This window comes from Hippocampus guttulatus, chromosome 18 (genome assembly GCF_054856545.1).
Source record: "Hippocampus guttulatus isolate MCC_2025c chromosome 18, RoL_Hgut_1.0, whole genome shotgun sequence".
Lineage (NCBI taxonomy): Eukaryota > Metazoa > Chordata > Actinopteri > Syngnathiformes > Syngnathidae > Hippocampus > Hippocampus guttulatus.
The window spans coordinates 2,513,754-2,536,079 of NC_141278.1; the positions used below are offsets into that span (position 1 = coordinate 2,513,754).

Below are 22,326 nucleotides of genomic sequence, written 5' to 3' on the forward strand. Positions count from 1 at the left end.
CCGTGGATGCCCCCACCGCCCCTCAGATGGATGACTGGGGTCAATCCCTCATTGGCTCTGCCCCCTGCACCCACCCTGACCAGCGGTCGAGCATACCTTGTGGTTTCTCCCGACAAAGTGCTCCGTTTAGGGGAAATGTTTTCCTACTTACGACCGGTTGTGTTGTGGCGTTTGCAATCACGGCCGAAATCTGGAACGCCATCAGCCTTTATTGTTGGTCACCGTTTACATACAATGGGGGTGGTGTGCTGATTTCACAGTCGCTCACTAACAGCCTGGTCCTCTGCGCTCACTCGCACTTGATCGTTTTTGTATGGAGCCCCCGAACAATGACACAAGAGGTTAAAAATAAAGTAATTGCACAAAAATGCTCATTTGTGGTCACCAATCAAGTGGAGTGCGCATTCAAAATACAAATATAATTTGTGGACAAAGAAGCAAATGGTCCTTGATGCTCTCCAAATGTCCAAGGTGTTCAGTGGAATATTTGTCAAGCCACAAACGCCTTATTTTATGTGTGCAGATTTGATCTAATTTGTCGGCGACAACTTGTATTTTGTACTTGGACCTATTTGAGGGCCACAATTTGGTATTTCGTGAGCATATTATAGTGGCACCGAACTCTGACCACAATTTTCAAATAATTGTTCCATGTCATAACTGGGGCTGTGTACTTCTGACTTCTTACATGACTATCATGTCCACATGCGCTTCAAACCAAAGTATTTTGGACGCATTTTGCCCCTAATTCATGGCCACAAATTTGTGTACATGACCCTTATCCACAAATCAGTACTTTGTGTGCACCTAGCTCTTGGCCACAATTTAGTATTTTGTGGCCTGGAATTAACATTTCGTGCATGTTATATCCATACTGTGGCCACAACTTAAAAAACTAAAAACTAAAAATCCAATGTCATGTCTGAGGTTCGACCTCTTCAGGTATGCGAACATTTTGTGCACATGTGCTTTAAACCAAGCAGCTACTTTGAACAAAAAAAATGTGTGCGTGTGTGAGAAAGTGGAAGTCCTCTCCAGATGTGTCCATTTCATTTCCTATACGTTCCCGTCTTGAGGGTGGGGGAAAAAAAAAGCCCCCAACAAAAACCAAACATCAACGATGTCATTTCAAGCGCTCTTCTTTTTTTTTTCACTCGTACTCTGCGATCAGAACCATCATGCCGACGCCGAATAGCAGGGCCAGAATCTCCATCAGTGACTGGCCGAAAGTGGAGCGGCCGGCCAGAAGCTCCGGGAGGACCGTCACCGTGGCGATGTAAATGAAGCCGCCCGCCGTGAAGGGCAGGATCCACGTGGTGGCCGCCGCGCCCGCGCCTTCGGCCAGCAGCGAGCAGGCGGTGCCGGCCAGCGCTCCCACGGCGGTGACCAGTTGCAGAGACATGGCCTGATGGGAAACGGGAAGGTAACAACAAGCAATGCACAGAGGTTGAAAGGAGGCAGAAGGCTTCTTGGTTGGTTGGTTGCTTCCATTTCACTTTTGTGGATTATCATGACCGGGACGACTGAGAACGGACAGAGGTTTTAACACTAAGAAGTCAAACGGAAGGGCAGTGGGGGTCAAAACTTCAACTGCCGTGGCTCACCTTCCTCTTGGTGCAGCCGGATTGGACCAGGATGGCAAAGTCTCCGATCTCGTGCGGCACCTCGTGCAGCAGGATGGTCAAGGTGGTGATGGTGCCCACCGCCGGGCCCACCAGGAAAGACGCGCCGATGGCCAGGCCGTCCGTGAAGTTGTGAGTGAAGTCGGCCGCCAAGTTCAGGTAGCCAGACACCTTGATGTCTGCAGCAAAAAAAAAAAAAAAAGACATAAAAAGGTAAACGCACGACTGTGTTCCACGACAATGCGAGATAATCGGTTTGAATCCGATTAATTGTTCAGACCGAAATGAAATCAACGACTTGCCCAGCGCTATACTCACCAGCACTCTTCTCCACCTTCTTCTTTTTTGGTGCCTTCTTGTCTTCACCATCGCTGTCCTTCTCCTTGACAGCTTAAAAAAAAAAGTTTAAATCAAAGGCGATAAGTGAGCTGGGTGGGCTCGGAGGAGTTCTCGGCGTTGCTCTTACTGTGCGAGTGCCCATGGGAGTGGCCTCCCTTCAGAAAGCGCACAAACTTCTCCACAATCAAAAAGGCGACGATGCCACCCAGCACCCACAGGCCCACTGACATCATGTGATCATGGCCGGCGCCTGTGGAAGCACAACTGGGACTAAGTCGCGTATGGGCAAGTCAGAGGGCAGTCACAAATGACAACCTTCGTGGTTCAATCAAGTCTTGTCAAATCATTCTTTGGGATAAGCAGGTCACACGCCTTACAATCTCAATCCCAAATTAAATCGCGTCTCCGCTGAGTCTTAGACAAGCAAGTCCCAAGTCATAAAAGTGGCGACGTGACTCCGGACGGTTTGAGGGTCACTTACCGTGCAAATGGCCGTGGCCGTGCGACTCCTCGGCGGCGTGCGTGGCGTCGCCGTGGTGAGAGTGCGGCTCTGCGGCGTCGGCAGAAAGCAGAAGGTCAGCTTGAATCTTTTTCTCGACGTCCTGTCGTTGCGGAATTACTGCTAAGCATGCGACGGGAAGTTTGACTTCCAGGCTAGTGCGTAAAACGAATTCAAAGAAGATGAAGACGGCCCAACTGCCAGTTGCGAGGATTTTTTTTTTTTTTACAGCTGTCAATGGATGCCACAAATTTGACCTGTAAGCTGGTTTTGTACTGCAGGGACCAAGTGCGAATTTGGTTCTTTTAGTTTTTCTCGGTGTGAGCCTATTGCAGAAAAATGCGAGTCAGCCTGCATTTAGCCTTCAGACGCGAAGCCGCATGACATACCCAGAGCGTGCGGTATGAGGTGAAGGAAGGCGTCGCCCAGCAGGCCTCCCGACGCAAAGCTCAGCAGCACCTTGAGCAAGCTCTGGTGCTGGCCGCTGTTGGACTGAACCGGGATGAGGAAGAGGATGAGGAACGGCGCGGCGCTGATGAGCAGCGTGGCGCCGATGGCCTGAGAGCAGGAAGGGAAGGTCGGGATGAGGGATTGTTTTCCACGTCATCGCGGGGAGGCGGAGGATGGTTTTGGGGTCTAACCTGCATCCACAGCTCCAGCACGTCCCGCTTCGCTTCGGGCGCGTGGTCGTCATCGTGGCTGCGTGACCGACCGTGGTCGTGCCCGCGGGCATCGGCGTGCGCATGGTCTGAAGGGTACAACAATGACTCATTTCATTCACAGATAATCGCTTCTCAAGTCACCAAATAACCCTTTGCATTCAACAGTAGCCAAGAAGTAGCTCTCACTTTCAAAGAGGTTGGCGACTATGTGTCTTCATCTCGCGCCATATCCCTTAACTGTTTTTTGAGCATCGAACATGACCAAAGAAACAACGGTACTCACAAAAAAAAAAAAAAAAATCTTTGATCCAATTATTCCATTAATGGATGGAATAATCGATTCGGAAAATACGCTACGGTGACAATCCTAGCGAGGTCATCCGCATGCCTGCGCCCACGGCGAATGCCCGAGGTCATCAGCGTCACGGGCACCGTCATCGGCATTCGCTTGGTGATCGGCATGCACGTGGTCATCACCGTGTGCACGGTCGTCGTCATCGGCGTGACCGTGGACATCAACCTCTTGGTCATTGGCATACTCGTAGTCATCGGCATGACCGTGGTCATCGGCATGCACACCGTCATCGGCGTGACCGTGGTCATCAACCTGCTGTCGGTCATCCGTGTGGGCGTGGTCATCGGTATGGCCAAGGTTATCGTGGCGACTCTGGTCGTCAACACGGTCTTGGTCACTGACATACTCGAGGTCATCGGCATGCGTGTGGTCATCAGGCTGCTCTTGCTCATTGGTGTAATCGTAGTCATCAACCTGCTCGGGGTCACTGAGATACTCGTGGTCATCGGCGTGACCCTGATCAATGTTTTGCACGTGGTCATCGTTTTGCAAGTCATCCGTATGCCGGTCGTTATCGTTTTGCACTTGGTCATTTTCATTACCGTGGTCATCGTTTTGCACATGCTCATGTGCGTGGTCATCGTCATGACCGTGCCAATGGCGTTCCCCCACTTCCTCCTCCTCTGGCGGCAGGTTGGCCTCGGCGCTCCACTTGCTGGCGCCGTGGAACATCTTCGCCTCCGGGCCGTGCGAGTGACTGTGGTGGTGGTGCTCATCACCGTGGGCGTGCCCATGATGGTGGTCATGCGAGTGGCCGTGAGCATCGCTCAGATGCGAGGCAAACAACAGCACGAGAGCAGATGTGGCCAGCGTCACCGCCAGCAGATGTAAGTGGCCCATTGTGTTTACCTGGAAAAGGACATGAATAAAAACAATTCTAGGAAAGATGCACTGTTTCTCACATTCCAAAACATCGACCGTCAAGACCTTCAACTTTCTGGTAACTGCAGTCCTCTGAGGACCTGAAGAAAATAGTGATTGCCAACTAGTGTGTCGTGGCAAATGGGTGTCCTATGAAAGGCGTGCCGTCGTAAATCAGTCAACGTTTTATTTATTTCAACTAATAATGTCACGTCACAACAGACAACTATCAAACAGTCTTCCACTAGATGGCAGAAGGAACATAAACTGCATATACACTTTTTGGTCCCCCCCACACTCATGTACAATATGTGCACATGTGCATGCGATGTAAAGAGTTATTTTAGGACTGATTTTCTGCATGAATAAAAATAATAAATCCATTTAAGAAGAAACACTAAATAGATATGTTCAAAAATGAAGCCGAGTTTGATAGCCGTGTCCTATAATACGGTATTTTGGTACGGTATCTGCAACTCCAGAGACAAATTCCTTAGCCAATAAAGGCAATTCCGATTTTCAAAACAACCACAGGTGACTCTCTCTGCGTACAAAAATCGGATGAAAAGATTCGAGACTATTGAGAGGATTGCATTGCATCATTCTGTTTGTATTGCTTTTATTTTTTTTCTAGAGGAAACTGCAGGCAAGGGTCTGCAGCGCTAAAAACTTTGCACCTCAACTTTCAAGAGTCAGTTTTCAAGTTTGCATTGGGAGTTCACTTTCTCGCTCGACGCCTCGGCCGTGACCGATTAAGCAGCTTTATTTCTTGACTTTACCACCACGTTAAGCCGAAAAACAAATCAACAAAAAGAACGCGAGAACGAACGGAGCATTAGTTGGCGGCTAAGCGGCTAGCCAATGCTAACAACAGAAGTACCACGGGCCAAATTAACACACAAACAAACGTGGTTGAGGATGCCTACCGGAGGGGGCCAATGTTCCACGGGTTGCCTGTGAGTTTGTTTGTCTTTTCCGCGTCGGAAAAACTCGACGCAGCGTCACCTCGGAGGTTCGTTTCCTACCTATGGCTATGCTAGCTGCTCGCCGAGACGTGGCATTCGCGCAAGTCTCCAAATCTCGCGGGAAGAAATCCCGATTCCAAGCGCGCATCCCTTTTGCTCGTTACCTTGCCGCAAGTCGTCACTACTTATTACTGTTATACGACACAGGACTTATGTGCGATCTTTGGAATCTTTAAGAATTGCATGATGTATTTTACCACGATCTCGACACAAGCCGCCTATTATATAGCGCAAGTGCCTCTTTCTCACTGTCTCGGGTTCCATAGGGGAGAGAGTGGAGGGAAACGGGGAAAGTGCGGTGAAAGTCTCGCGAGACTCTACCTTGTGGATTATTTGGCCGCACATCCTGTTGGAGCTCGTGACGTCACAGTGTAAACGCAAACCAACTGCCAAACAAATGAATATACATTATACTGTAGATATATATAATATATATATATATATATATAGAATCTGTATACAGTATGAACAATGTAGATGCTTTTGTACCGGTAGTTGGTCAACCCCCTAACGTGTATTTATTTATTTATTCAAACGTGCCTACATATGAAGCTGTTATTTTTCATTGTATTAAATATAAAAAAGTTAAATATAATAAGAGAATATATATTAAGAATATAACATATTTGGATAATTTAAATCAGGTAGTTGGTAAATCTTCTCATGTTATTTGTAAATTTCCCCAGTGTGGGACTAATAAAGGATATCTTATCTTATCTTATCTTATTTATTTAGTTAACATATTTAATATCTCAAATTATGATCATGTGTTCGAGGTACTGTATAGCAATGAATTTGTCACTGACAAAAAATGCACATCACGTTTTTTAAATAATTTTAAAAAACAGGACAAAAACATCAACAAAAGAGAGTACCGAATTAGATTTAATATAATTTTTGAAATAAAGAAAAAATAGAATATGGTCGTTATATAACGGAGGCTGTTCCTATATATGTTGTTACTTATCTACTCATTAATTGTTTCCACTCTGTTTTAAATATACTCTATTTTAAAGATTATTTAAAATTTCACAATTAATTTGGCATTCACTGATGTTCATTTATTATAGAACTGCAGGCTTCCAGCTGTTCGAGAAGAAACCCTTTTTATTTTTTTCTAGGTTTCAAAAGCACCATTGTACGGAGCCCCAAAGGTGACATAGAATATGAAAAATGTGCTATTTAATGTTGTGTTCTGGTTTCAACACGTGACGGACACTGTGACGCTCATTGTGTTATAAAAATACTTCCTTGTGACTTATCAGTGGGCTGGGGTAAACCCTCGCAACCCCTCCTTCAGCTCGCAGTAGCCTTCAAACAACGTCACGTGCAAAGAATCAAGAAGAAGAACGCCATGAACAAGATTTGGACTTTGCTGCTCACCTTGGAATTGTGGATTTTGCAGGACACATTTGCAGGTCAGCTCGCCTTCACTTGTTCTAATTTTGCCCCGATTACACATATGTTCTCTTTATCTCCCAGCGCGCAATAAGACCTTGGCTACTCGCTTTCGGTTTCATTTTCACCATGCATGATCAAATTAACTGTATTTTCCGTGCCTCGTGAAAACAACACCAAAGTTGAAGACGCATTTTTTTTACCCCCAAAAAGTAGGTATGGTGAAAGCTTTATTTGAGAAATCCACTCGGTAAATAAATGCCGTTTATAAGGAGAAAGAAAAGAAAAAAAACGTCTACACCTCCGAACGGATGAACGAGAACACCTCAATTTACAAAACCATCAGACTGAGGCGGCGAAATGCGAGTTAACGTTTGAAAGTTTGTTTGGAACATTCGTTTGGAAAGGAGTGGGCATAAATGATGGTATGCCATCTCTTCTTTTAGAAATCTAAACAAGCTGGTCCTGAAAACGCAACTGTGTCACGATACACTTGTCACACGTGATTCACTCGTGGATATTTATTTCTGAAAAATGCAGCAAGACATTCCCTGAAATACTTCATCACCGCAACATCTGGGGTGAAAAACTTCCCTGAGTTTGTGGGTGCTGCTGAGGTGGACGGCGTCCGAGTGGGCTACTGGGACAGCGACATCCAGTCGCCGGAGCCCAAACAGGAATGGATGAGGCAGCTGGTTCGGGATATACCTGACCAACTGGACTGGTACAAGCGCAAATGCTCTGGCAACCAGCTGGTCTTCAGGAAACACCTCGAGGCTTTGAGTCAACGGTTGAACCAGTCCGGAGGTGTGGCACGTTCTCTCTTAGCCACCAATAGAATGGATGCGGTTACAAAAGTGTGCCCGCTATCCGTGCCTTCTCATGCACTCCGACTTCCCCACCAGGCAGCCACATTTTACAGCGGATGAACGGCTGCGATCTCGATGAGGAGAGCGGCGAGGTCGTGGGCTACAACCAGTACGGATATGATGGCGAGGACTTCATCACGTTGAACCTGCAGACGCTGATGTGGACGGCGCCCTCCTCGCAGGCCTTCACCACCAAACTTATTTGGGACAACGACATAGACAGGCTGCAATACAACAAGCGCTACTACATCAAGAAGTGCCCGGAGTGGCTGAAGATGTACGTGAACTACGGGAGGAGCGTCCTGCAGAGAAAAGGTGAGGCCGTCGGCGTTGGTTTCCGCGAGACCCAAATTGACCTACCTGCAGGAGTTTATCTAGCCCAGGGGTGGGCAAACTTTTTGGGTCGGGGGCCGCATTGACTTTTAAAATTTGACAGAAGGTCAGCACGAGCTATGGTACATTAAAAAAAAAAATGCATTTGTTGACAGTCCATATCAAACATCAACAGAACAAAAGCATGAAAGTACTGTATTAATATACTTTTTTAAATGACAACAGTGTTGTTGATGCCCTCTTTTAGCCTGTGCATTGCTGCAGATGGGTTGTGATCAGACCAGTAGAAGTAGAGCGATACAGAGGTCCTAGGTGGTCGAAAAGATCCCCCCCCGTGTTCTGCAACTTCAAATCAATGCGCCACCTGGCGGTGAAATGCCTGTCAATACAAGTCCAATTGAAATGAATGCAATCATTCACATCGAACCTTAATTGTGGACCAACCTTCGGCGGGCCGGATTCGGCCCGCGGGCCGTAGTTTGCCCACCTCTGATCTAGCCGCATCGACTTGGGACTCGCTCGAAACTTGAACACTTCTAACTTGTGCCGACGGGACTTATTTCTCACTCTGTTCGTCCCCTGCAGAGCTTCCCTCGATGGCTCTCCTCCAGAAGACACCCACGTCGCTGGTATACTGCCAGGCCACGGGCTTCTACCCCAAGATAGCCATGCTGTTCTGGAGGAGGGGTGGCCAGGAGCTCTACGAACACGTGGAGCATGGAGAAATCCTGCCCAACCACGACGGAACCTTCCAGATGAGCGTGACCCTGAACGTGTCTGCGTCGCCGCTCGCTCAGTGGGCCGAGTACGAGTGCGTGTTTCAGCTTAGCGGCGTCAAGGAGCAGCTGGTCATCAAACTGGACAAAGACGCCATCCAAACCAACTGGAGTAAGTCAGTGTGGATGCAATTGACTGTTGGATGTGAAAGCGAGAGTTCCTTTTGTCGCTGAGACTCTGAGCCCCGCTCGCTTCAGGTATCTGAACAATATGCATGGTACCCGAAAGAAGAATGCCAATGGGTGCTATGGCTTGTATTTTTTTTTTTGGGGGGGGGGGGGCGGGATGTGCGGGACACTGCAACAGCTGCCAGCGTGTACGCTGTCTAGCTCTGGCCAGGAGTTAATTCCCTGAAGGCACCTCAGCGCTGCACTTTGTAGCCAACCGAAGCTTGCCAAAGAGTGGCAGTGACTCCGCTACTGGTAGAAACAAGGCTCGTGTGCATGAAGAGTGTCAGAACGCAACAACGGGCTTGCGCGCCGTCCTAACGAGCTCAACGTTGTGTTTCGTTTTCAGTTCCTCCCTCAAATTTTCCAGCTGGCGCCGTCATCGGAGGCGCCGTAGGGGTGCTGCTGGTCCTTGTGGCAGCCGTCGCCGCGGGATGTTACACCCGCCGAAGAAATGGTGGTGAGAACAATGCATAACTTTAGAACTGGCCACCTAAGGTTGAATGGAGGCAAATGAACTCTTTTTGGGTTGTTGGAGACATTCTCTATTTGAATCCAAATGAAGTTCAGCACTTCTGTGTGGAGCTCTCCTATTTCGTGGTGTGTCCTCTGAGGGCGCTCACATGATAGACAGAACAAAAAAGGCCAAAGTCTCCTCAGAGCCGCTTATCTCTTGTCTCATCATTGACTCTCAGCATGACATTGCGACATCTCCTTTTGTGTTTTTATTTTGCAGAATTCCAAGCTGTTAACAGTAAGTGTTCGACCTTCCACCGAGTTGGATCTGATAACGCACGCAAGAGAAGGCTTGGGTCAAAATTGGCCGTTGACTGCTGCGTCTTCTATGTTTCCATCCTTAGCGGGCGTGGAACTTGCGCTCCCCCAATGCTAACCCTAATCGGACGGTCAAGCCTGCGAGGAGTGAGCCATGGACCAGAAGTTATTCCAAGAGAATCCCCGGCTCTTAAGCGGACATCGAAGCCACGTCATTTATTCATTAACGTAACGTTTTCAACTTTTTTTTCTTTTTTTTTTAGATTTTGGACTTGTGTCATTATTTGTGTATTGTTACATTTATTGACTGTGAGTATCAAAGAGAGCAATACTGCGATGTTAGCCTCAAGCACTCTTGCTTTTATTTCCAAATGCCCTTTGCACTTCCCTGTAATGTGATGCACATGAAATCTCTTTTTATTTTTTGTATTTGGTTGTAATAATAAACAGATATACTGGAACCTTTTAATTGTCACTTGCTGCATGACTACATTACTAGAAGTACCAAGAACTAAACTGAGGCTCAGAGGGGATCGAGCCTTTTCTGTTGCTGGTCCCTCTCTCTGGAATGACCTCCCACTGAACATTCGGCAAGCCTCCTCGCTGCCCATCTTCAAAACCCTCCTCAAAACTCACTTGTATTCTTTGGCATTCGACTCAGCATGACTTAGATTTGTTCTTGGTTTTACTGTTTGGTGCTTTCTACCGCCTTTATTACCGATTTGTCTTACTGTTTATTGTGCATGTTAAATTGCTCCATGTACAGCACTTTGTATGCAGCGATGGCTGTTTGAAAGTGCTCTATAAATACTGTTGACTTGACTTGACTAAACAGACACGTGTACCGCGCATATCAATGCAAATGCCGACCATGTGAATCAAAGCAAACTTTTTTGCTCAAGAGTGACGGTTGATTTCATTTTTAAAGTGACAGCAGGGACGCGCCAAACAAACAATAAAAGTGTAGAATGCACATGTTAAAGATGTAAAAATAATATATAATAATTATATGCCCATTAAAATCCATTATCTGAATTGCTTATTCCACAATATTTTTATTTTGTACAATTAATTAATGATTTAATTAGACAAATGAGTATTAAAAAAAATTAATAAATCTTTTTTGATCAACCAATTTGAAATGGGCCGATTTTTTTTTTCACAGCACAATTATCAACTCTATGCCGTCATTTATTGTGAAACTTCAGTCCATCCATTCGTCCATTTTCAATACCGTTTATCCTGAACAGGGACTCGGGGAGTTGCTGGAGCCTATCGCAGCTGACTTCAGACAAAAGGCAGACTACACCCGGAACTGGTCGCCACTGAGTCGCAGGTCACGTCGAATAGGGGCACACAAGCATTCACATCCACATCCCTGCCTTCACTGAGCGGGAACCGATTCCACGCTGCCCGCACACAAATCAGGCGGGTGTACCACTACACCATCAGCGACTACAACTTCAATACATTTTGTCACTAGAACGATGACCAGTCAAACGTTTCATCGCGGTTTCTCATTCAACGGCATGACAAAGTGTCTACACTTTTGACCGGTTTATTCTGAAAATAATACGCTACTTCCGCTTTGTCCTTCCTGTGCATTTTCCCGTTAGCTTTCTGCCAACCCGTTCGTGTATGAAATGAAAAACAAACATTGATACAACTGATCAAAATGATCAAGACATTTCTCGTCTTGCTGCTCATCGAGGCGACATCCTCGGGTAAAGAAAAAATAATAATTTGTTGTTCGGCTATGCTTACTTTGTTTCACTCGTGAAACTTTGCTGACTTTTAGTTTCGCTTTGTCATTTCGGCAAAGTTCAGCACGTCCTTGGGCCCTTTAAGTGGACTGTCGTCTTTGACGTACATGTGTAGAGTTTTCATTTTATCCTGATGCTTGTGTGCCCCCCCCCCCCTGAGGAAAATTGCTGAATTGTGTCTCCTGCAAATTATCTTGACAATCTCTTTCACCCTGCAGTAACTTTCTCCCTTAGTTACTTCCTGACCGCCACCTCAGGGGTCCCCAATATGCCGCAGTTCGTGGGTGTGGTCATGCTGAATGACGAGGTGGTGGGCCACTATGACAGCAACAAAGATATGGCCGATGCCAAGCAGGCCTGGGTCCAAGAGTACCTCTCGAAGGACCCCAAGCACTTGATCTGGCACGCCATCCAGTGCCGGCACCACCGGAGAGACTTCAACGCAGACATTTACAACCTCAAGAACCATTTCAACCAGACGAGAGGTACGGCGACCACCGTATTAATTTGAAGAGGACTAAAATCGGCTGGTACGATTGGCTCGACCCAAGTGGCCACGGTCGAAGACCATTTCCATCTTAACGGCTTTTCCGAATCGGTTCTTGTGACCTGAGGTATCCAGAATCGTCTTTCCCTGTCAAACTAAACGTGGTTGTGCTTCCTCCAGACACGCACGTCCTCCAGCGCGTGAGCGGCTGCGAGCTCGACAACGACACGGGCGCGGTGAGGGGTTTCAACCGCTACGGCTACAACGGCGAAGACTTCATCCTGCTGGACCTGGACGCCGAGACCTGGATCGCACCCCAGCAGGCGGCCCACCTCACCAAACATAGATGGGACGCTGAGACAGCCACCATCCAGTACATGAAGCACTTCTACTTGAACGATTGTCGTGACAGGATCAAAAGCTACATGCGCTTCGGGGGGGAGTTCCTGAACAGAATAGGTAGGGGGCCCCTTGTCATGATCGTCAGGTCACCGGCAGAGGTGACATTTTCAAAGTGGAGTTCTTGCAGGCTGAAATGGGGGACACTTTTAGGCAAGCACAAATGACAGCGCTCTTCTTTTTGGTAGGATTTTCAATCAATGTCGGTTGAACGTGATGCTAGGGGTGTTGTGCCGTGCCCTGAAATTGCCGGAATTTCAGCCTACAAGAACTCCACTTCATACTTAATCTGTAATCTCAGCTGGTGAGTTTTCTCGATGGCTGAGCAAATTGATCCAAATAGTAAAAAAGTACATTTGAAGCACATGAGGACAAAGTGAAATTCCGTGTCATCTATTTTGGAATAAGACTTTAGCGCCACACTTTTTGGAGTCACTGCGAGTAACTCATCCGAGGTGTCTCCCTCTCCTGCAGTGCACCCCAAGGTGGCGCTCCTCCAGAAGACGCCCCGGTCGCCAGTCTGCTGCCACGCCACGGGCTTCTACCCGGACCACGGAGCCAAGATGTTCTGGCGGAGAGATGGCAAGAAGGTCCAGGAGCTACTCCGCGACGGCGGGGAGATCCTGCCCAACCATGAAGGAACCTTCCAGAAGACCGTGTGCCTCAACGTTTCGGCCATCCCGGAGGACGAGTGGGCCTAATACCAGTGCGTCTTTGATTTCGACGCACGTAACCAGGATGAGATGGTCGCCATCCTGGACAAAGCTGTGATCGAAACCAACTGTGAGTATCTTTGAGAGACGACACTTCCTCCCAACTTTTTGCTTCCGACAGTGGGAGCCCTTTTTGCAAGGATGCCAGTGGTTTGGTGTCCCGTAGAAAGGTTTTAGTTTCGGAAACTATCCTCCATTAGTCACTGAAAAAATATGGGTACTACGAACTACCATCATATCGGACAGATTCATGATGTCCCTCGAGGTACGGTGTCACCAAGTTGGAATGGAAATCTTGGGCCCCTTCTTGTGGCATCGTGGCCAAAGAATAACGGTGGTGGATGGAAAATGAAATGTCAGGAATCTGTTCGAGCCCCCCCAAAAACACCACCAAAAAAATGAACTTTTTTTTTTCAATTCAGTGCCATATACTGTGGTACTTAAGACAAATAAGTAGAATGTGACGCCTGAAACAGTTTTTGAATCGTGATTTCATGCTCTTCAATGGGCCTCCTTTTGGTGTGTGGGACGTGGCCACCAGAGGGCAGTATCATATATCATACAGTGGATCCCGGCAATTAAAAAAAACGAACTCGAACAACTTTTTGGACTGCTCTTATCGGGACATTTTCTGTTAGGTGGTGAGGGACTTTATTCCAACTAAGAAACAAGACCATTCTAAAAATGTTTTTTCACAAATAGCTTGACAGATGACCAAGTTAGAACTCGCGACCCGCCTGGTATCCAAGTTCGAGAACCACAATTGCAGATGATAGTAGTTGCCCAAAAACTCACAATTCTTTTCTGCCCATGTCCAGATTTGTCACCGGGTCCGCCGCTGCTCGCTCCGGTGGTTGGAGGCACTGTGGTGGTTCTGCTGCTCGTTGTGGCGGGCGCCATTGCATCGTGCAGGTTTTGGAAAAGAGAGGACAAAGGTGAGGACCCGAAATGAGGAGAAGAAATGATATTAACGAGATTATTGATCCATGTTGCGCCTTTTCCATTCTATTTCAGGCTTAGACTTGGTGGCCAGTAAGACCTTTTTGTCTGTGGACATACAGGAGTGATTGATTCATTGATTCATGCAAAAAAATAACACTGGATGTGAGGTCATTGGATATTTTTTGTTAACTTTTGTTTTTGTGCGTTTCACGTTTGTGCTCATATCAGATTGCTTATTTCAAAACTCGGCACAACTATATATATATTTTAAACGGTATCGGCTTTATTGTTATCCGGTTGTCCTGACCTCAAATGTTTTTTCCCCCTTTGGGAAACATCTTCCCCGGGAAGGACAGATGTCAGACGCGCTCCCAGACCGACTCACAGACATTGCTCTCAATCAATAATCTTTGTCGTTGAGGAAAGTCTACTTCAAGTTCACACGTCCTGGAGGGGCGTCTGCAGCCGGCTGCTCATTTGGTCCGGGGGTCCGCGCTGACCCCCAAACCGCCGCCGGGGATTGTCCTCATGCAAATCAGAGGGGCAACCAATTCATGACCGCACAATTCGATTAGACATCTGCATATCCAGCATCTGCACCCCACAAAAATCTGCCAATACCTCGCTGCGCCCCCCATTCTACAGGCCCCCGCGAGGGCAGCGGCCCACGACCCCGGGGGGCGGGTTAGCCCCCCCTCTGTCCCCGCGCCCTCTCTCGCCCCCGGCGATAATACCTGACCCCGCCCCAGAGACGGGATGAGTGGAGTTCAAGGTAAACAGGGGCTTTCTGCATCACCGTCGGCGCACATTCACACCACAGACAACTTCCCTCCTTTTTTAAAAAAATCATATGTGTCGATTAATCAGTCTGATATTCGTTTCATGATAGAGAGTGAACATTGAGGAAGTGAAACGATTTACCACATGTCAGTTGAATAAACATCAATGCATTTCTATGATAGACGGGAGCATGTCCAATAAAGTATCAGAATATGAAATAGTAATACGGTGGAAAACATGCGTTTGGTTTGGCCTGTGAAACTCATTTTTGAATGACGCAGAGTGAAAATTTCCATGCTTGTCTTTTTTTCATAGTTAATGAAAACAGAATTTTTTTTCATCTCAAGAAATTAGAATGTTGCATTAGGAAAAACATCCAAATGATTTTGTTCACTTTCTTTGCGTTACATCCACATAATACAGTGGATATAAAAAGTCAACACACCCCTATTCAAATGTCATCTGTTGTGGTCTTTAAAAAAACAAAATCATCTCAAAAGTTTTCCTACCTTGAGTGTGACCCATAACCTGTACAACTCAAAATATTGACAAAATAGATCTATTTTCAAGAGGGGAAGTCGAAAGAGAACCATTCCAAAATGGTGGTTGCACAAGTGTGCCGACCGTCGGCCATACTTTGAATTCCCCTCCACTCGACCACGATGATACTTTGACGCAACAGGTGGCGGTTCGGTTTGAGCGAGACATTAACATTCTCGGCGGCGTCCTCGCGTCCCGTCACACGATTGGAGTCCACACAGAGATTCTCTGTGCTCTCCCCAGCCTCAGTGCACACTGGGAGAACCACCAAAAAGAGTTTTATGAGCGGCTACGCTTCCTGCCAAAAGTCAGCGAGGCGAGGTTCAAAGTCACACACAGATGACACACGCGCAGTGAGCAACGGAACGCACCCGCTGAGCCCACATTCGAACCCGCAACCTCAATGACGCTATGAGCTGACGATATGTCAAAAGACAACGTGGCAATACTCAGAAGCATATATTCTTTATCCTCTGCAAAAAAAATGACTCCTCTCACTGGAGCTTATTGGGTCACGGAGTTGTGTAACTTTTCTTGCCGTGTCATTACGTGGATTATATTGTCCCCGGTGGCCAAGGTGCGCACACCGGGAGTAAGACGAGTTCAAATGGCGCTGAAGCAAGAGAACAAGAAATGTGTCAGTCATGGTCGGATCATCGCTGTTGACGTTTTCCCCATTGTGATCAGTGTTGGGTCTTTTGTTTCTCACGGGTTTCTTTGCGACTTGCTTTGGGTTTCCAATTTGCTATTTTTTTTATCATACCAAAGTGCTTTTTGGGGGGGTTGTTTTTGCCTTTTTTGGAATAAACCTTTCGGGGGTGCTCGACTAGATTAATGGCTATGGCCTCTTGGAACAAGAATTGAAAATGCAATTGGACCTTGTGGGTCATACAGCATACTATTTGCTGTATCGTCACGACAGCTTTATTTTAGAAATAGTAACGAGGAGTTTCTCAAAAATGAATTGATTGTTAACCATCTCATTGAGCTCCTGAATGTGAGACGACATCATTTCTTGCAACCCCCCCCCCCCCCCCCCCCCAATGCGGATTGAGTCATCAACAATCTGCGTTAATTTGATGTGCCGTGGAACCTGCGGCTCGCCGTTCTCCCATCGGGACGCATTTGTAGCGACAACACAAATTGCTTCAAAGGCTTTTGTCCCGCTCGCCATGGCTGTGATCTGCGTCTCGGGGCGGGCGGACAAAAGGTGTCAAACGGAGCATTGGACTTGGCCCGCTCCTAATCCTATTACCGCGGCCTCCGACGAGCAGAGACGCCGAGCTCGCTTCATCTCGGCAAACAGCTATTAAAGTCCAAAAAGGGGCCCTGAGTGTGTTTTTCGCATTGTATGAGGCTGTGCGCCTTCCTGTGTGTGTGTGTGTGTGTGTGTGTGTGTGTGTGTGTGTGTGTGTGCGCGCACACGCATGTGTCATTGCGTTTGCGATCCAGGTCGTCATAACCTGTTATCCGCCCATGTGCCTCAACCATCTTTCCTGTCTGTTTGGCTTGGCCACGGGAGCAGGTGGACATTTGAATTATTCCGTCGGATTCATCCACTGGTGGGCCGGTGTGATCATTTGAAAACGGAAAGCCTGGGAGGGATTGATAGAAATAATTAATCATTGGAACTGGCAGCTTGTGACAAGTGCGCTGCGGATTTTTCCCTGCATACGTGTTACTTGTCAATGGACGAAGTGTCGGTGGTTGTAAAGCACAGCCGCTTGTTTACTTTCAAACTCAGACGGTCGCAAACTTGTGGCGTCACGCGCGCTGTGATCGTGACATCCATGATCTCATGCTGGCCGATCGAGATTTCAATCTACTGAAAGGCACTGAAACTTTCCCCTTCCCGTATGTGGCAACGTGAAGGCAGCTCTGGTGTGTTTGGTTTGTTGAAATCTCATCGTTTATTCCGCTATGTCAACTTTTTGGGACGTTCTTGTTTGGTGCTGCGCGTTGGCATTTTTGAAATGTAAGATAAACGCCATGGCTTCCAAAAGGTTGGTTTAGATTGTCCCGAGAGAATCAGATCAGTGAATGTGAGTCAGATACATTGCAAATGTTGAAGTATTGGAACGCTGAGTCACTTCGCGCTGCACTGGCGTATTGTTGCAGCTCAAAACGAGTGGAATGAAGCCGCCTTTCTTGTCTTCTTTGGTTATCACTTATGCTGCCAAAGTGCAGGAAGGGGCCACACAGGCACAATGACCCTTTGGCCTCCGCCGTCCACTCAACGGTGGCGTGTATGCAGGGCATTGAGAACCGTCAATTGGCTGGCAAATGCGACCGTCGGCTAATACAGGGAAGCCTTGCAAAGCTCCGTTTTTGGGCCCCTTCGCCCTGTACACTAACCGCCCCCCTCCCCCGCCACCACCTCGCTTTATCAGTTCAATGTTAGCGTCCAGCGGTGTCCACTCCTCAGACGTCTGAAAGAAGAAAGGCTAGCGTGGAGGTGGGGGGCGGGGGGGGGGGGGTAACCCTCTCTTCCCTCCTTTTCTCACCCCGGCCTCCTCTTGTGTGCTGTCCAGCTGCCTGTGACCCTAGACCCGCTGACCCTTACTCCTGACCCCTGGACTCGTTCCCACGCCACGCCTTTTTGTGTCCAGTGCGCCATGGCAACACCTTGCTCACTGCTGCTGCCACGGTAACAGATGGACAGAGGCCTGGAAATAGCTTCATTCAGAGCCTACTGGAGAGGGGGGGGGGGGCACCGTGGACAATTTGCCCTAAGCTGCCCCCCCAACCCCCCCCCCCCCCACACTCAATATCTCACACCCGCCGCACACACACATGTGCGCATACTTATAGACACACGCCTCCATCCACACTCCCCAACGCCACCTCCCCGTGCCACATTCAAACACCCCTTATCGCCTCAGGTCAGCGGGGGCCCGTGTACCCGGGGCCTGATGAAGCCATTAGGGCCGAGATCTTGGCGCCTCAGCACACCTGAGGTGGGACGAAATCACATATGTGCAAGTCCCAAGCAAGTCTTAACCTTCAAGTTACAAGCAAGTCACTGTGGCAAAAAAAAAAAAAAAAAATCAAGGAGTCCCTGCTAAATTTCAAGCAAGCCGAGTCAAGTCACTATTTGTGTAATCAAGTCATAATTCAAGTATTTTTTTCACTCGATATGACTGGCACATATCGTCGCTGTTGGGCAGAAAAGCCAGAGGCTCGACCTAATATTTTTTCACAAATCGATACCATTAATCCGTCCGCACGAAATCTGTTATTTTACACATCATGACATACGCGTACGCATCAAGTCTTGTCTTCATCGAACCACAACACATTTCCCCTCATGAAATTTAGTTCTGGTCCAATGGGATCAAATTTCACCTGCCACATCCGAGTTCTAAGTCCAACCAGCTTGTCGCAGGTGTTTATTTTTCCTTCTAATCTAATTTAAAAAAAAACATTTCTTTTTTTTTTTTCAGCAATTTAGTTCTCCAGGTTATGAAATTATTGATTTTTCTTTCGCGACAAAAACCCTATGGTTGAACAGGGGTGTGTAGACTTTTCACCACCTCAGTCAGTAAGCGTGTTAAAAATAGCCATGTTCGGATCCCACTTCACATCGCCCATGTGCGCTCCGGCGCGTAGGAGCGCGCTAACTCTGTGCGTGTGCCGTTCATTATATCTCTGTGCTGTTGTTCTCCCCATTGTTTCCTCACATCCTCCAATGAGAGGAAGGCGGGGCCTGGGTGAGGGAGGTTGTGTTTGGTGGAGGCGGGTGGTTGTAAAGCCACAGAGAGGAGCAAAGGGGTGAGGGCGGGGGGGGGGGCTGTTTGCAAACTCAGAGACAATCAACAAACTGAATACCACGGCCCAGGAGCTTCATAAGGTGGCCGTCATAAAATCAAGTGCAGCAGTTTTGCTGCTAATCAGTAACTCACCTCCGAAACCTCCAAACAAGCCACGGGAGGACAGGTTAAAGAGGAAGATTAGTTTTTGGCAAAAGGGGGGCAGGTGGGGGGGCTCTTTGGCAGGATGCACGAGTGTGTTAGCATGTCCGCCATGCAGTTCTGAGGTTCAGGGTTGGAATCTCGACTTGGCGGGGTTCGCGTATTCTCGCCACGCTCGTGAACCTAACCGCCGTATGCTTGTGGCTATTCTCATTTGTCCAGGTCAGCGGTGGGCAATTGCAGTCCCGGAGGGCCGCCATCTTGCATGTTTGCCCACGCTTGCTCCAGATCATTTCTTTCTCGGGGCATTGAATCGATTGCAACCGCATTACTCTGTTTGTCTTCGAAGACACCATTTCCGGTGGTCACAATCACTGGTATGGTTTCAAACGCATGCTGGCACCGTCTCACTGGATAAGTGTCGAGTATGCTTACAGCCTGGCCGCAAGTCCACCGGCAAGCGCCCGGTTGAAGGTTCCGGCGGAGTGAGCTTCGCATCCTCTCCTAGCACTTATACTCTTCTGCGTTTCTGTAACCTCCGGTTAACTCGCAAGTGAGCTGGGTGAGGAGCAGGTGGGGTGGGGGTGGGGCAATAGGTTTGAGGAGAGAGGTCCTCAGCTGCCATGGGGCAAAACTACACAAGCAAAACCATTTCATCACATTTGTGCATTTCACATCCTCCATCTCTGCATCCTACTACTTTCCCGACACCGCCTCCTCCACCCGAACCCCAACGCTACCCGCCACTCCCCCCCGCCCCTCCTCTCTGCCTCTCACCCACTTCATTGTGCCAAAGGAGATTTTCTCCATTGAGGCCCAGTCTCTTAGGTAACCCCAGCACTGCATGAAATGAGGAGAGGGAGCGAGTGAGCGAGGCAGAGACGGGGCGAGGACTGAAAGGGAGAGTGAGAAAGAGAGCTGGGAAGGGCGGGGAAAACCGGGAGAAGGGCCACCAAATTGTAAAGGCAGAGGTGGGGGGTGGGCGAGGGCAGGTGGGGGGTAGGGGGAGCGGGGGTCCGGACACAGAGGGTTGAAGAAGGAGAGGAAGAAGGACGTGGGACCAGAGGTGGGAGAGGCGTTGAGGGTGAAAGATGGAGGAGCGAGACCGGCGTGCTCGGCCTCGGAAGAGGAGTGAAGAGAGGAGAGCGTCTCCCAAGAGGGCAAAGACACCAAAGGGGAGCGCCACCTCCACACATGCTTTTGCAGGTAATTTCTCGCCCCGCGTTTCACCTGGCTGAGCTTTTAGTGCGGATGATTTCCACGTGTGATGGGGGGGGGGGGGGGGGGGGAGGGGGGGCGGATTTGAGGTTTGGCCTCTGGAGAGGACGCGGCAGATGAGCTCAGGCCTTCGGGCCTGATCGGCAAACTTGATGGCAAAGTTTGCATCCTGGGTTGGCCTGTTCCACGCTTCGTCATGCTAGCAGGGTTGAGTGTCTTTGGAATTGAGAGCAAATAGCTCTAAGAAATCGGAGGCGTCTCAGTGAGCTTTTGGGGGATCTGGGAGGGCTCGGGGAGGGCTCTGGCATCCTTTGTGGCCATGCTGCTCTGCACCTCAATGGTGGGCACAGCACATGGGGGCTCCCATGAATAGGCCCGGCCTCACCGCCAAAGACCGCGGCGCTGGGGGGAAAGCGAATGGAGAAAACGCCTCACACAGCCGAGCAGAAAAAGAGAAAATGTGAGCCCATTGGACCATTTTTTTTTTTTTTTACATTTTGAGGCCCCACCTCCCCACATTTCCCCAACTTCACCTGCCCCACACCGGCCTCACTTGCACTGCCGCTGACGGGCTCATCTGGATGTGCTGAGTTATCATGGCAGGCTTTTGTCTTCTTTTGACGTGCACTCGGTCTTTTGCAGCAGCTCACGCGGGCGGCCCGACACGGCCCCCCCCACTCCCCCGCCCTGGTTGGTGACCCCTCTCTTCATCATGGTGTCACCCACACAGAGAATGAGTTGGGGTTCTTGCTTTCTGTCTTTTCTTCTCACCTTCTCCCGCTGCTCCCCCCCCCCCCCCCCCGCACCCCCCTCTCGATCTTCTGCCTTCATATCCAGCCGCCTGCGCTGACCTGCGGCCGACAGGCCAAAGGTCGTCATCAAAGGGACGGAAGGGACGATTCAGGACGAGCCATGCCGACCACCAGCCGTGAATGAAGGACGGGGGGGTCCGGTGCTGATTGTCCAAACGCAATTCTTGCGTCTGCCTTGGTGAAACCAGGAGTTGTGGATGGACATCACGCCCCTGACCTCTCCCTGTCGACGAGGGATGAGCAGGAAATACAAGTGGACCTGGTCTCCAAAGAAGGGCGGATGTCGACTTGGAGCCAGTATTAAAATCCAAGTTGAACTTTGCATTGATTTGTATCGAGGACCTTTCAAAATGTGTTGACCAAGCACTTTGGCAGAAGGGGAAGCATTCATAGAACAAAATGACTGAAAATACAAGACACTACGAGAACCCAACCATGTGGACTGAGACCAGCACTGCTGACGCGGTCCCAAAAGTGGGACTGTAAAAGTGAGTTCTCGGACGCCATTTCAGAGATGTCATTGATTTTACATGTCGTATCTCCTTGGGCAAGTTATTCCAAAGTCCGGGAGGTTCGATCTGTGGATGAGGGCTGTCCACGGAGGAGGCGAATGTATCCACTTTGCTGCCATCTCGGACCGGGATGTGCTCAGTCGGCACCGGAAGTGTTGTCGCTGGGTTCGACCCCCTGTGCTCGAAATTCGATAATTTGCCTCTGTGTGTGTTTTCCTGACAGGATGAAAAGGTCGCGGAAGAGGAAGGAAAGTTCCAGAGGGAAAATGAGCACCTTCAAATACGCTCAGTCGGTTTGGGTGAGATTTCAAGACGGGAGCTACAGGAAGCGACAAGTCAGTGTGGCAAATATGGATAGATAGAGAAAGAGCGGGGCAAAGGGGTGCTGTGGTGGGGGTTGGGGAAGGGGGCTAAGGGGTTGGGGGGGGGGGGGGGATCAAGAGCAAGAGAGCATTAATATGCTAATGGCTGGAGTGAATGCACAACAGGCCCACTGACCAAGCTAATCACTAGTGGACACACACTGCAGCTAATCCCTCCCGCGGCACTCACACTCACGTACTCACTC

The 22,326-nt window shown here is 48.8% G+C and overlaps 2 protein-coding genes and 1 pseudogene across 5 annotated transcripts; 2 read left to right on the forward strand and 1 right to left on the reverse strand.

The window, feature by feature from the left end:
• Nucleotides 1-191: 191 nt before the first annotated feature.
• slc39a7 (solute carrier family 39 member 7) lies at nt 192-5,614 on the reverse strand. 2 transcript variants are annotated; one of them, XM_086136932.1, is made up of 9 exons: nt 5,265-5,614; nt 3,600-4,326; nt 3,102-3,208; nt 2,850-3,018; nt 2,443-2,511; nt 2,089-2,211; nt 1,941-2,012; nt 1,605-1,801; nt 192-1,405 (listed from the first exon to the last, which is right to left on the reverse strand). In XM_086136932.1, exons 2-9 carry the CDS (start codon nt 4,315-4,317, stop codon nt 1,151-1,153), a joined length of 1,710 nt encoding a protein of 569 aa, XP_085993058.1. In that variant the 5' UTR covers nt 4,318-4,326; nt 5,265-5,614; the 3' UTR covers nt 192-1,150. The 2 variants fall into 2 exon arrangements, with proteins under 2 accessions (XP_085993058.1, XP_085993059.1); XM_086136933.1 differs by having other exon boundaries at nt 4,020-4,326; nt 5,265-5,603.
• Nucleotides 5,615-6,320: 706 nt separating this feature from the next.
• On the forward strand, nt 6,321-10,142 carry LOC147190559 (major histocompatibility complex class I-related protein 1-like). Of its 2 annotated transcripts, none has more exons than XM_086136935.1 (7): nt 6,321-6,781; nt 7,302-7,568; nt 7,667-7,945; nt 8,549-8,851; nt 9,257-9,367; nt 9,644-9,661; nt 9,771-10,142. In XM_086136935.1, the coding sequence occupies exons 1-7, from the start codon at nt 6,718-6,720 to the stop codon at nt 9,797-9,799; spliced, it is 1,071 nt and encodes a 356-aa protein (XP_085993061.1). In that variant the 5' UTR covers nt 6,321-6,717; the 3' UTR covers nt 9,800-10,142. The 2 variants fall into 2 exon arrangements, with proteins under 2 accessions (XP_085993061.1, XP_085993060.1); XM_086136934.1 differs by having other exon boundaries at nt 6,323-6,781; nt 9,768-10,142.
• Nucleotides 10,143-11,273: 1,131 nt separating this feature from the next.
• Nucleotides 11,274-14,989, forward strand: LOC147190560 (major histocompatibility complex class I-related protein 1-like; annotated as a pseudogene). Its single transcript, XR_015103754.1, has 7 exons — nt 11,274-11,405; nt 11,663-11,929; nt 12,112-12,390; nt 12,805-13,113; nt 13,862-13,978; nt 14,058-14,152; nt 14,342-14,989. The product of XR_015103754.1 is annotated as a major histocompatibility complex class I-related protein 1-like (transcript).
• Nucleotides 14,990-22,326: the final 7,337 nt, after the last annotated feature.